Raw genomic sequence first — 14,984 nt, forward strand, 5'->3', positions numbered from 1 at the left:
CCTCCAGTAGGATCAGCTGCCAACGACACAACCAATCATTGAACCTCTTAATGATGTTGCAGTGAGTGCGCATGTCTTCTGACAAGGGCTGTCAGGTTTGGTTTGATGAGCGGCAAAAAACACATCTGCTTCTGGTTCTAGATGAGTTGTGGTGGCACTCAAAACGTTCAAACACGTATTTTTGAAGCATGATCACAAGGTGAAATTCAAACGGAGACAACTACAGTATTAATGTCAGAATGTGCCGTGAATCGTAAAACAGTCAAAACCACAAAATTAGCAATGCATGATGATTTATTATCCATCACACACACACACACACACTACACTCACTACATTCATAACAAACTCAATATATTGCGTTTAATTGTAATGCACACTTTCAGTGCAGATTATGCAGGTTCTTCCTCTGCGAATGTGGGTTTTGTCTAGTTTCCTCCCATCATCCAAAAAACTACTTGTGGGACTTGATTAAAACAAATACACAAAGTAGTCCTTATGGTTTTTGCAATCAATTACACACACAAAATATTGCCATTAGGCTTGGTTGGTAGAGTGGTAATCTCTTAATCTCTCCCTGTCCACATGCTGAAGTGTCCTTGAGCAAAACACTGAGCCCCTAACTGTTCCCAATGGATGGCTTGAGCACCTTGCATGGCAGCCGCCTCCTTTGGTTAGTGAGCAAAAGCCTCGAGAAATGGATCCATTGTTCACATGTTAGGACGGGTCATATGCTGAGGACTAAGGAATTTCACTCTGGGATTAATAAAGTATTTCTATTCTTTTCTAGATGTTGGCTGATGACTGACCTCAATCTGACTCGGGTGTGTTTAAACAACAAAAAATGTGTTCAATGATTTCTATTGTTTCAAATTCCAATGTTGAGAAAGAAATTGTGTGTTTTTTAACATTAGCTGGGGCCTCTTTCCTCACAGCTCCATGTTTATCACTGCGGTGATACCAAAGACCAGAACTGCTTCGGTTGTGTGCAAGTTCTTTGTTGCATATTTTGCACACGATCCTATCCAACAGTTCTTTAACTTTCCATCAATCTCATTTGTTTCATATATCAGATTCATTTGTATCCTCGTGTGATTTTCACTTTGGTGTCTGACATCAATCCCCGGCGACGTCTGGTGAATTGGTATGAACAGTCTGTGATAAAGCACGATCCGAATCCTTTTTCTGTGTTAATTGAATACAGATTTTTATGAAGTAAACGCTTTTGTTTCAAGACAAGCACAGGACATAACTGCATTCCCTCACCTTTAACTGTGACTGCAAGCTTTAAAACAACATAAGACTTGACCACCGCCAACAAGAGTCTTACCAGCTAATGGGTTTTTTTCTCCCCATCATGTACTCCAGAGAGAAAAAACATTCAATAAACATACTTCGCCATAACAGACGGTAGAAAGAGTGTTGCCTTGGTTTCACTAACCTAAAACAAATCCACACTTCTGGGAAGCTGTTGATGAGTTTGGCTGACACTAAACAGTGTAAAGGTCTTGGGTGTGCCTGTCGAGTTGGCGTCTCTTACATGTTTGCACCTCTTCCTGTTTTATTTTGAAGTCGCCGAGAAAAGGGCAGAAAAAAGGGAATATAGTGACAACTGCTCACGGGAAACCACACTTTACTGTGGGCCTGGCATGTTGTGGAGATGGACTGAACTTGCCACTGATGGTTATTTTTTTCACACTGAAAACCGGCCATAAGACTGAAAAACTTGCCTTTCAAGATTAAACATCTGTTCTTGGTGTACGCTCTTGTGAAATAAATTTTGAAATAAATGCAACTGATAGTCCAGTGCGACTTATATGTTTTTTTCCTCTTCGTGACACGTTTTTTGACTGGCGTGACATATACTCAGGAGCGACTTATAGTCAGGAAAATACGGTAATCTTCACACCAGATATCAATGATGGCCTTCCTCACTACTTTTTCCTCTCTACTTCTTCCTCACAACTCCACGTGTGCCCGCAAGGTAGTTTGCAACTTTTGCTTTCGAATTTGTTGGGTTTCTCTCTGTTGAAAGCACCGGCTGGTCCGGTTCAAATGGGAATGTCAACACGCCCTGAGTTTGCGTTTGGGTTCACCACGGTCCATTACAGACAGCTTTTACTGACGGTTATCAAAAGGTGGGGTGTAATTTAGCTATGCTGTCATGTTACTTAATATTTGACACAGTCGCACTAACGGCTTGAAACAGTTGACGATTAAGCCTGTAATTGTTCTTCAACCCCACTCTTCACTAAAACTATATCTCTAGTAATTAAGAAAAATAAGCCAGCTACTGCATTCAAATGAGTTCTTAGCATGCAGAGGGGCAAACAAAGCATGCTCTATGATCATATGTGATTTATTTAATGGGTAGTATACAGAGGAGAGTCAGTGACGAATACAAAGCCTTTTAATCAACTTCATTCTTGCAACTGAAACAGATTCCCCCCACAACACTAAACATGAAGTTGTTGTTTTTTTTTTAGTACATGTAGCTATGTGATATGTGAAAACAACCACAGATGGTCTCAAAATAAGGGCTGCTGCGCAAAAGCCCAGAGTTATTTGGCAACTAAGTGCGAACACACTGCAGCAACTGAAGCCCATGTGGTGTTTTCTTTTGTCTTCAAACTCCTTAGAACGAATTTAAATCAGTTTTTTTGCACCAAGTGCTGTGTGTGGCTGCCGTAGACTGAAAAAAACATGCATGGATAACCTGACCAAAATAAGTCTGAATGCCTGCTGAAAGCTGCTCGCTGTTTCCTCTGAAACTCTCCTGCACAGTGAGAATGAGGTTGGGACACTTTGCGTGATCAGACCCAGGATTCTGTATTTCACATGAAATCAGAGCCTGAGTAAGGCTGCAAAATACTTGTGATCATTCATCTTTACAATTCCTCACACCGGAATGAAGTATTACCAGAAACCCATTTTCGAAACCTGCTTATACCAATGCTACAATAGTACATTTTATCAGTGCCAATATCATATAACAGTAAAAGCTCAACGTTAAAAACACAGACGCTCTTCCGCATTACGTGTGTAATTTGTTAGGTTTTCAGGGAGGTTGCGCATGCATAGCAAATGACAGTACTACTGATGACCTGTGGGAGCAGTACAGCTCATTTTTGTGATTACTACATATAATGTGATTGAACGTTTGATGTCTGAACAATGTACAGGCACCAGTGGGTGTGGTGGTCTCGCCTCGCATATACTTTTGGACATTGTAGTAAATTACTACTTAAAAGTAATTTATGAACCATCCACTCATTGCTGATAGTGCCACACACATGAATAGGGAGAACTTGCAAACTCTACAAAGAAATACCACTGAATCTTAGGACTTTCTTGCTGTGAGACAAGACCACGAGACGAAAGTGTCGTCTGTTATGAGTGGCAGTCTACACGATGAAACAAAACAAAAAAGAGGTTCACACATCCACGTCTTAGTCTATTTGAATGTAGCGTTCGTGTTGAATAGATGAATGAAAGGAATATAACACTCAGTGGTGAGGAAGTATTATTGCACTTGAATCGTGAATGATGTATGTGCCATTGAAGAGCAGCTCTTGAGGTATTGGAGACGGTTAAAAAAAAAAAGAAAAAGATTATTTGTATCGTAGAAAAGTCGCCCTAATTACATCAAATGTAAGTTTTAGTCTAAATGACAAATAGACTTCACTTATATAGCACCGTTCAACTGTGTGAGCAGTCCCAACGCGCTTTACATCGTTAATCACGATCACACACCCATGGAGGCTGCGGCCCTGCAAGACACTGTCACTCCAATAGGAGCAGTTTGGGTTCAGTGACACTTCAGCATGTGTCAACACAACCTGTTGATATGTGTGTTGTGTTGTGTACTATTATTGCATTGAGGCTACAATTGTCTTTAACTGGTGACCTGCCCAGCAACTCGTCACACTAAGTTGGAGCTGTAAAGAAGATGGATGGATGCTGCTGCCACTTATAGATTAGCACCAACAAAATGAATATTCTCCACACAGAAAGAAGTCCTCTTAACTAACAGAAGAAATGTGGAGAAACGGCACATCTCTGAAATATTTGAACCTTTTTCATTGTTGTTCAATAAAGCATAGTGGCAGCTGCTTCCAGGCTTTGCCATATTTCCTGGTGGTAATTAATTAAGAGCAGTCATATGAGAGGAGGAGAAAAAAAAAGATTTAGTCACCGTTCAGTGCGTACACCTGCGCTTTCCGTCAGAGGACGGTGGGTGGCTTCACAGCATCCAATTTGGCACTGGCTTTGTTTTGTGGGGTCACCAGCCAAAAAAGTGTGAGAGTCACTGCTCCACACGCCTGTCTGGAAAGTCTTCTGGGATTCACTCCCCCGGCCGACTGTCTGCAGGCAGGCAGATTGTGGCACGGATCATTACGATGCCACATTGGTGAGAAAGATTCCAGGGTGTTCCTTGAAGCCCACCAAGGCATGATGCAGCAAAATGCAGAAACACCCCTGAGCGCATGATGAGAGCCGCACCGCCAGAAACAACCTGATGCTGGGGGGCATCCTCTGATTTCAAGCTTTAAACGAGGGCTGGCAGGTGCCCGGGTCTGTGACACATAGATGCTCACACATAAGTTTGCATGTGCGTATACATGAACACATAAATCCCACTACACACACACACACACACACACACACACACACACACGATCACACACTCGTTCTCTCTGGGGACACTAAGATACCTCCAATTAGACGCACCGCAGAGCAACTGGGACCTGGAAAACACACACACACACACACACACACACACACACACACACACACACACACAGGGAGCGGGGTCTCGTTTGAGAGCCAGCGATGTGGAAAGGAAACATCTGGAAGGGAGGGAATGCGATTAGAGAAAGAAACAAATGACACAAAGACTCGTCTGCATACAAAAATAACACAAATTGTCGCTGCGTGCGCACACACACACACACACACACACACACACACACACACACACACACACACACACACACACACACACACACACACACACACACACACACACACACACACACACACACACACAGAAGTATTTTATACTGTTCGGAAAAAAAAGCTTCAAACTGAGGATTGTTAAAAGCTTTTTAAGGAGACAGAAACTCGTCTGCTACTCGCTGCAGGAAAAGTCTCCATTTTTCTCTTTTCTTCTTCCATATCTACTCCCCCAAATGTTGCCCTGACTTTGTCTGCGACTGTGCGAGTGTGTGTGTGCGGGTTATCCTGAGGTCAGCAGAATCTCTGAGTCACCTCTCGACGAACACCACTGTCATGTCTCACAGCTGCGATGCGACAAACGCCACTTGATAGAGGAAGGGGGTAAAGGGGGACAAACAGGGGCGGAAATAAAGTGATGGAAAACGGCAGACGCCGGGGGAGACTCCAACAGGAGACGTAATCAAACTCAGACAGACCCTCCTCCAATCACCCAGGCTGAGGTAATCAAACTCAGACGCCCACACCCTCTCTGGCGCGCGCACACACACACATACAGTACACATGAATGATTAAGGTTATGAAAGAATAAAAAGGTTATTTCACACTGCATTTACGTGCTGGGAGCTCGTTCTTCCCCTCCACTTTCTTCTCTCTCTGCTACTTTTGCGGCGTGGCCTTGTCTCGTCGCTCGTCTTTGTGATTGCTCTTCTGTACTTGTACTCTTTTCAGTTACATCACAGCACACGGCGCTTAAAAACACCACCGCCTACCATACCCGCTTTATATTCAGCTGAGTTGCTTTTATAACGCAAGTCATTACTGTGCAGAACTACGGAGCTTCAAAGAAAACTTCTTCAAACTTCCTTGTATTAAAGGGATCTTATTTCTGGAAACTTTGTAACCCAGGAATTCACATTAACTCCTGCCACTTGAGTAATTATGGAGGTACAGTATGTAGAGCATTCTGGAGTTCAGCTCCACTGTGTTTACGAGATTTAAAACAGATGAAAAAATGCACAGTTTAGAGTCAAACTTGCATTTGAGTTATGGACCAAATACTTTTTCGGGCAAGGTCAAAACCTGACTGGACTTTAAATGCAGTGTGTTTAATTCCTGGTGGCTCCGGGATTTTAATATGAAATAGAGGCTTTTGTTGGGGAAACAAACAGGAAAGAAAGGACTACTAATGGACTTGATACTGGATATGTTGCTACAGGAGTAGGAACCCTTTGTGGACTCTGCTTTTGTCCACAAGAAAGACTTTCGTAAGGTGTATAAAGCGGTATAAAGATTGAATGGATGGACCCTGAGGTCCATGGCTGGTACGCGCCAAACGAGTGGAACAAGTTTGTTTAAAAAGCAGGTGTTGGCCCCCAGGCCTTATGCTGCGCACGCCTGCTTTACATCCTTGGGTTTGATCGAATGCAGTATTAGCGTTTGAGATACAGGCTTCTAACTTATAAGCAAATCATTCTGGTGAAGTGGACAGTTTCAGCCTGACTTGGAGGATTCATGAGGCAGACGGGGTCAAATAACAAGATGGTATCATATATTAGGAACTAGGAGCCACGACGACTCGTCTCTACTGCATCAGATTACAAAAAAGGAAATGTCGAGCAAGTCTCCCGACTTTATGGAGAAGTGCTGAATGATTTCAGTCCTCTTTAAAGTGAAGCACTCCATACGTATGTGATGTTCTTTGCCATTTTTCGCAGCTCTGCAATTACTAACAAGAGTGACATTAGCGACTTCTCTTTGGAGGAAATAAAGGCAGCTGATCAAGTATTGAGCCAAAAGCTGAGATAACATATAAAGCACTACAGCAATTACGGCAGCATGTACTGCATAGATCTGCTACCATCTTCTGCCCTCCTGTTGTTCTCCTTTGTTATCCCGCATATTTCTTCTCTGCAGCCCACCCTCTCCTCTTCTCTCCACACTTCTGCTGTTATATATATGAAATCCATACATGTGGGATTCAAACTACTTCATCTCGAGGCGTCTGAGGTCCCGAGCCATTTCATCTTGTTCCTTTTTTCTCTAAAGAGCTTGTGTTTGATGATGTCCAGGTATGCCGAGTGTTTGCATGCCGGCGTGTTTTAAAAGCGTGCGTCTCCCCACAGGAAGGGCTCTCTTTGGGGATATTTCGCTGTTCTAATGGTCTGATGTACAAATCTACAAAGACCCATACTGCTGTGAATATAACAGCAGCAGCACACAGACACATGCACATGCTCTTCTGGGCAACAGGGAGGCTGGCTGCTGTTTTGATTGACAGGCCCAAGGTGTGTGTGTGTGAAAGAGAGAGAGAGAGAGAGAGAGAGAGAGAGAGAGAGAGAGAGAGAGAGAGAGAGAGAGAGAGAGAGAAGGGCAGAGATGATTGCAGGTATGCATGGAGCTCAATTAATTGGAATGGGGATCCTCAGCTCTTGTCACGAAGAGAAATACCTAGAGGCCATTAGAAGTCTTATTCCGTCCTTATACCAATGCGAACACACACGCACACACTGAATCAAACATACGTACTGTAACTAAAACTATAGCCTGCACCTGGAGTCTGACCCTCCCTGCCTGGAGTGGCTGGGGCGATGTGATTTGCTGTGTCGACTATAGATTTGGACATCACGCGCTATTCGAGTTCCTGTCTGAAATTCAACCTCTGTCAATCACACCGAGTTCGGTCCGCAGTGATGACAGACTGAAAATGTCATTTGCGATGCCGTAGGTTGTCGCTGGTGATAAAAAGCTCCAGGAGCTGTTTATTTTAGAGGCAGGCTGTACTTCCAGTGATTACAGTGTGTGACCTCTCACCGAAACTGTTGAGCCGCTATCAATTGTGGCTGTTGCATCTCCGGCACGGATGACAGTTAGTGCTTTTTATTTTCTGCAGTCTTGGCCACACTTACAGAATAGTAGTCAGGGACATGCAGATAATGGATCTGTCAAATAGGCAGGTCGTACACCTGGCTAACACTTTTTTCTCAGTTCTTTTGGTCTTCATGAATTATCCAAAAGACTTCACCTATCAATCATGACGCAGCATGGAAGTGACCAAACACTCATACAAATGTTCCCATATGTCAGAGTGCGGGAAACATACAAGGAGCAACTGCCAACATCCTTGGCACTAACTTTTTAAATAAGCAGGTTCTATAGATAGATGGATGTATGGTTGGATGAACCCATAGTACCATTTTAATTAGGGGTGCACCGATATCGATACCAGCATCAGGTCCGTTACTGGATGGAGTAGTCGTACCTGTACTCGGAAAAAGATCCCTGAAACAACGCGGTGAGTATTACATGACCTCATGCAACGCCACATGTGAACCATGATTAAAGTAAAGACTGATTACACTGAACACTTATTAACAGCGAGCTGGAGTCTGTGGCAGCACAGGACAAGCTGGTTGTACAGTACGCATAACGCAGTGCGTAGATAGACGCAGAGGGTTACGGAGGCGGTTCGCAGCAGCGCATCGCTTATTGTTTAGCTGGGGAGTAAGTATATGACATAAGTACTCGTATCAACAAGTAGCTAAAGGTTCCTACTTGTACGTGTACTCGTCCTTTATAAGAATTGTATTGGTAATCCCTAATTTCAATGTTATTCTATTAAGCGGTGGTCAAACCATTTATTCAAAATACACCTTTGACTCCATTATTTCCATTATATCATTTCATAATTTAAAACACTTGTGATATATCATTGTTATAATCTGGGTATCGTTGGTGTTGAAGCTATTTGTACAGGTAAAACACAGTACAGGTACATTTCAATGTTTGTTCATAACTCTTAAAGTCACTGTGGAGTAAAAATATCTAAATATGGATACAAAAATATTCACAGAGAAGAAATGTAAACTGCACAATATAAAGACTAATGCTAAAGTCTGTTAAGTCTTAATAAGAGAAAGTCCATATGAAATGTGCATTGGATGTCTTACAAGGAAGGAGAGTGGCAAACGTGATATCAGTTATTGCACGCCACTGAAAAATGTAAAAATCTGCAGATTTTATTACTTGTTCTCTGAGATCTGCAGGAAATAGAAATGTGAAACTGAGGTGTTATGGAAGAAGAAAAAAAATCTGAATATTTGTTCACACAAAAGCCAAAAGGAGGAATGATCATATTTTGGGAGGATCTCTTAGTTATGAAAAATAGTTATGGGAGCGATAATGTTGGATATAATCAGTAAACGGTCACAGTGAACATATAAAGCTCAAAACCTACGATAGGCTCTATCCAAATAAAACAGCTTTGAAATTGTAACAATTGCTTTCTTTTGAAAACAGATACAGGGAAACAAAACATAAACACTTTAACCATCGAAGCTAAAAGTAAAGTTCTTCCACTTTTCTGATTGGGAATAAAAATGACCTACTCAGCTTTTAGTTACGCGCCACACTGTCCTTCAGTTAATCATGTCTTATTATTGTGCATATAGCTGCAGTGTTGACACAGTAGTTCAGTTGTAGTTGATCCATTTAGGCCTCGTTGACGACATTTCAAGGAGTTTGTAGTAGGAGCGTTTGCAAAAAGTTGTGTAAACAGACGCCAAAGGGCAACAGAGGTTTTTTTTTTCCCATTTTCATAAAACATTATTGTGTAAACGGGGTCTTGGTTCAGCCGGATTTACATACACTGAATTGGAAGAAGATGCTCGACAACAATTTACTGACATTGTAATGAGGAATAAGCTCACAGAAAAATCTGCATTTCTGGCTACGCCACGAGTTCAATCACATTAATCAATTATTAAACTCGTACTACAGCAAGGCTGTTTGCATTTCTCACAAAACTGCAGATATGTGACATTTAGCATTCATTTTTCAGTTTATTCTTTTCATCAAGTGTAATCAGCTATTTTTTTTTAGAATAATAAAAATTTATAAATCCACCTCAGTTCATACTTAGTCCTCATAATTGCAGAACAATCTCCCAGAGTGTTTTTTGGAAGCAGGGCAATCTTTTTACTGTTAATTCAAATCTAAAGAGTAGCACACACCATTTGAACTTGTGCTAGCGGTTTACCACTAAAACATCTTGAGTCTACACCCGTGACTCACTTCATTATTTCTTTTTGTGTCTGTCTATACCACTCCTCTTTTCTCCCTCTGGTTCTTGTCTGTTGAGCACAATGCTCGAATCAAAGTAAGAAAGGGGAGAATAGAAAATAGGTACCTCATTTATTCCAGAGAATTTGTGAAAAGAAAGACAACATTTTTAGAAATTTGACTGACAGCTATGAACTTCTGCCTTCAGATCCTGTACAGGCTGCTTAATGGGATGGAAGAGAGAGAAGAGGGGAGACGGAAAGTGTGGGGGGAAGACAGGACAGGAAATGGGTGTCTGTGTGTGTGTGCGTGTGTGTGTGTGTGTGGGGGGGGGGGGGGGGGGGGGGGGGGGGAATCCCAAAAGAGGTGGTACGGGTGAACAAAAATGCAATTTGCATGGATTCATCCACGTGATTCCCTGTGTCAGCTAACCCGCTGAACTGCTCATCACTTCAGTTCATTTGACTTTAATCTCGTTTTCCAAAACGGACTCTTTCTTTCCAGCTTGAGCTCTCCTGTGAGCCCACCTCCCCTGATCTCTGTCGTTACGCCATCTGCTTCTCGCCACAATGAGCCGTCTGCACTCTGCCACTGTTTATACCCAGGAATAGCAATCAAAACGGGCAACATTATAATCTTTAACTTCTGAACAAAGCTTGGAGAGTTAGATCGTTCTATTGTTTACGGCCTGAAGGGTAAAAATGAGGGCGTCTTATTTAGCAGCACATCATCTGTGGACAGTGATTTTCTTCCATGAAGCTTCAGTTCCCATTGGCTGGGTCGCAGAAGCAGAGCAATTGTTGCCTTTTCATGCCACCAGGTAGGAAGTGAGGTTAACTCATGGAAACGTCCCAACTCGCTTGATTGACTCGTTGCAGCTTGCGTCAAAAATCAACTTTCTGTGTATTGGAAACACAAACACTGCCAAAGATGAGCTGTGGAGAACTGCACGTACCACATTCATGTGGATTCCTCAAAATATAATCATACAATCGGATCAACAAAAGCTTAACTTTCTATATATATGGTTTATGTATCATCATACTAATGTTCTGTGTGAATCTCATTGTGACACTTGCCAACAGCCAGAAGAAAAGAAAAATTACTTGTGAAAAGAATTGCATAGAAAAGCATAACTGGTGTGTGTTTCTGACTTGCCGTTAGTTCGGTGATGGATGCATGTATTGCACTTGGAATCCCTTTCCTATTTCCCAAACCAGCCAACCAGCAGGCTCTTTTAAAAAAAAAGACACCTGACAAACGCCACAAAGCAGGAGAAAAAAAACATGCTTTTTTTCCTGTTTCAATATTTGTTCTCTAATGTCCTTTCTCTTTCACAGCCTGCCCTTTCTTACATTATTTTTCCTCTTCGACTTAAATCATTATTCTTCTTTTTTCGCCATTTTCAGCGACAAACAACTAAATCAAATATACTTGTATATAGCGGAGGACATTTACCCAGGAAATGTTTATTGCGGGAAACACACACTTATAAACCGAAACAAACACAAACACATGCGGACGCGGATGTTTATGGCCAAAGACTGATCAGTGAAGCCTAACTATACCCTTACCATTTCCTAAAGATGCCCCGGGGAGCTCTTCATACTGACAGCTGTAACAAGGTACTCTGCCTATATTTATGTGATTGTGTATGTGTGTGTGTGTGTTTGTGTGTATGTCTATGTGTGTGCATTTGTGACAAAGGATGCCAAAGGATACAACCCTGTAAAGAGAATCTAATTAAAACTCTATACAGCCACAAGGGACGGGCCGCTCGCTCCCTGCCTCTTACTCTCGTTTAACCACAGTGAACACTTCAGCTGAAGGACTGTTAGACAGTAGAGTCAATCCGCTGGCCTCGGAGGAGAGGAGATAGAGAGAGAAGCATACAGCAATAAAGTGATTCGGAGACAAAGGCCATGACAGGGGCAGAAACACAGGAGGAGGCGAAAAATGGATCAGACTTTGTACATCCATTTTTTTTTCTTCCTGAACGAACAAAGGACTACTTGTCATTCACAACAGTGTGCAGCATACCACCTTCAATAGCAGCTCGGTAATTACTGATTACATTTCTAAAGGATTGCCGTGCCCCACAGTTACAAGTAAAATTGGAGGATAAACTTGCAACACCGCAGGACTTGACAAACAAGAAATGAAGGTTGTCTCTGCCAACTGGTGCAAGACTTTAAAAAAAAAAAAAAATTCTAATTCTATTTTGCCAGTCAGCATAAAACATAAACCTCACAATGGTGAGGTTGTAAATGATGTGACACTCTTAACCAGCGGCCAGTAACAAGTGGAGCTCCTGCAGAGTAGATCTGTCTGAAAATCACACACAAGTTCTCGTCAATTAATTCCTGGTCCTTGGAAGAGTTCAAGGACACAGTTTCACCGGTTCCCCTGTGTCTCAGCATGGATTTTAATTGGTCAAACATCCCTTTAACAAACGCCTCCTGACTTTTCAGCGAGAGGACCGAGGCTCAATTCTGTAATCAACTCTGCGACGTGGCTCAAAAAGATGGATGACTGACACACACAAATCAAATTGCCTTTATGAATGTTTAATACTCCATTCCAACACTCTATCATTTCTGAAAGCCATTTTACAACTACAACCCGACACAGCCACACTTCAAACATTCAGAACTGTGATTTTACATGGAAAAATTGAGAAATTGCATGGCCTGTAAAGGATTTTGTGAATTGAAGACTGGAGATTAAATTCCTATGTGGCCGCCATCCGAACCAGACTGGATCATGTGATCAGCTGATGTTGGGTTCTCACATTCATTTCTGAGAATTCGGTTAGGAAATTACACCTCCATCTTCAATACGCAACTTCATAAAGGTTTCAGGGAGCTGGAGTGATTGACAGGGCGCATGCTCTACAGGCAAAAAGGCTATCACAGGAAAAACTCGCTCTCCTTGCATCTTTCAGCACGCACAGGGAAATCAGGGAAACTCCTCACATAAAGAAAACACCCCAAAAAATGTGTGTGTTTTTTTTTTTTAAATCCAGGCGCACAACAGAGAACATGGAAGCTCCACACAGAAAGGCCATCAACCGGACTCAGGGGAGCGTGCGCCATCGTGTTGCCGCCAGAAACGTGTGAGGTAAAAGAAGCACAAGTGACACTACATAACACAACTCAACGGGTGGTGTTAACTCCAAGTACAACTAATAATCAATCCACATGCATGATGTCTGAGTCTGTTGGAGGAATCTCAAAGCTGATTTTTTATTCATCACATCAATAATTCACACGGATCTGTTTAATGATTCGGAGTCAGGACCTCCAGTGTTTCAGTTAGCTAAAAAATGAATAACATGCGTGCTCAAGTAAGTTGTTTTTTTCCCTCCATGTTTCAGAAGTGTCTTCAATCCGCAGATTTCATTCCCCGCTGCTTTTTCAGGTTGTATCTACCTCATAAGTTGTCAACAGTAATTAGGCTGCAAGTCAAACCTGTCTCCGAGGACGACCTCAGAGATTCGCAGATTCAATTTGAATTGTGTGTGATCTTTTTTTTTTTTTTTTGTAAACTAGATTCATATCTGTAAAAATATTGACCCCTCAACCCCCAGAGATGTTAATCAAACTCCTCGACAGCCTAAAGAGGTGGTGGGAAAGGGGGAGAAATAACTTTAAGTACTGATCAAGTAGCAATTAATCGTGAATGGAAAACAGCCCTTCTTTGTGAGATTGAAATCTGCCGCATGGCTGCACTGTGAGCTGAACCCAGCCTGACGCCGAACAAGCTGTTAATCAACACTTTCACCACATTGCTGGAATAAACTAAAATGTTTTGCGTTACCTGAGACACTCAGGTAGACGGCGGGACTCGTCACGTTCTCTCCCGTCATCTCGTTCACCGCCTCCACCTGGTAACGTCCCGCATCCGTCGCCGTGGTTGCCAAGACGACCAGCTGATTGTCCAATGTGATTGCTCTGCAGGGCACAAACGAGACACAGAGGCAACAATGGTTTAGGGGAAAATACATTATCGACATTCAAAAGAGGAACGTGGCTTCTTGTAGACTTCCTCCATCGCTCAGATAACAACACAACTCCAGCTAATACTCTGTCAAGAGAACTGTATTTGGTACAAGGATCATTTGGAATTCATAAAGGGGGGGGGGGGGGGGGGTATTGAATACAAGCAGCATAAAGGAAAGAGGATTCGGAAGAGCTTAAATAAATCTCTCCTCCTGTCTCAGATTGATATGTGGCTCATTTCTGCTGCAACTGCCATTTCTTTTTTGGCCATTCTCATTGTTTGTGTATTGTCTCCTGCACTTCCTTCTTTACACTGATCCGTCCTTGTTTCCCAGCAGCAGCAATCAATGAGGAACAAACATGCGGTGCGCCGTTGCACACGCTCGCGCCATCACAAAAACTCTGCGGATCTGAAACTGCTCTGACTCAAGAGCACAGAGATAAGAGACACTGACTTACAAACAGAAACACACAGACTTTAACACTGGTTTGCTTTCCAGGGAAGCTTTGTAGGAGCGGATGATTTTGGAGAGAGGCGGTAATGATGGACGGAGCCATATAGGGTGGAAAAAATAAACGTACAATTAATTTTACTGAGATGCTGTTACAAGTGTGTGGCTCATAAATTAGAAATGCTGACAGGCAGGAGCTGTTTGTGTTTTCAGCAATAGAAGGAAACCCACCCCTCCCTCAATATTCTAACCCGAGAGCCAGCTCTGAAATAAAATCAATGAGACCAAAGGGAGAATAAGTGTATTAAAGTGAGATGACTCCCTTTTATTCTTTTAGACATCCTCTGGCTCCGTGGCCCTCATCTCACACACACGCACGCACGCACGCACGCACGCACGCACGCACGCACGCACGCACGCACGCACGCACGCACGCACACACACACGCAGAGTTCACATTAAAAAGCCCTGAGAGACAAACTTTCTTTGCCTGCATAAAGAAGAAATAACAGTA

General features: G+C 42.6%; 1 protein-coding gene across 1 annotated transcript in view; it reads right to left on the reverse strand.

Annotated features, from left to right (window-relative positions):
* Positions 1–14,984, reverse strand: part of LOC308110328 (protein sidekick-1-like) — a gene marked incomplete at its 5' end in the record, with an annotated part of 289,129 nt that overhangs the window by 128,034 nt on the left and 146,111 nt on the right. The window contains one exon of the mRNA XM_080464568.1: positions 13,837–13,970. Coding sequence (XP_080320694.1) covers positions 13,837–13,970 — 134 coding nt within the window. The remainder of the gene's footprint in view (positions 1–13,836; positions 13,971–14,984) is intronic.

The sequence above is a fragment of the Lipophrys pholis genome, assembly GCF_963383615.2.
Source record: "Lipophrys pholis genome assembly, chromosome: 5".
Taxonomy (NCBI): Eukaryota; Metazoa; Chordata; class Actinopteri; order Blenniiformes; family Blenniidae; genus Lipophrys; species Lipophrys pholis.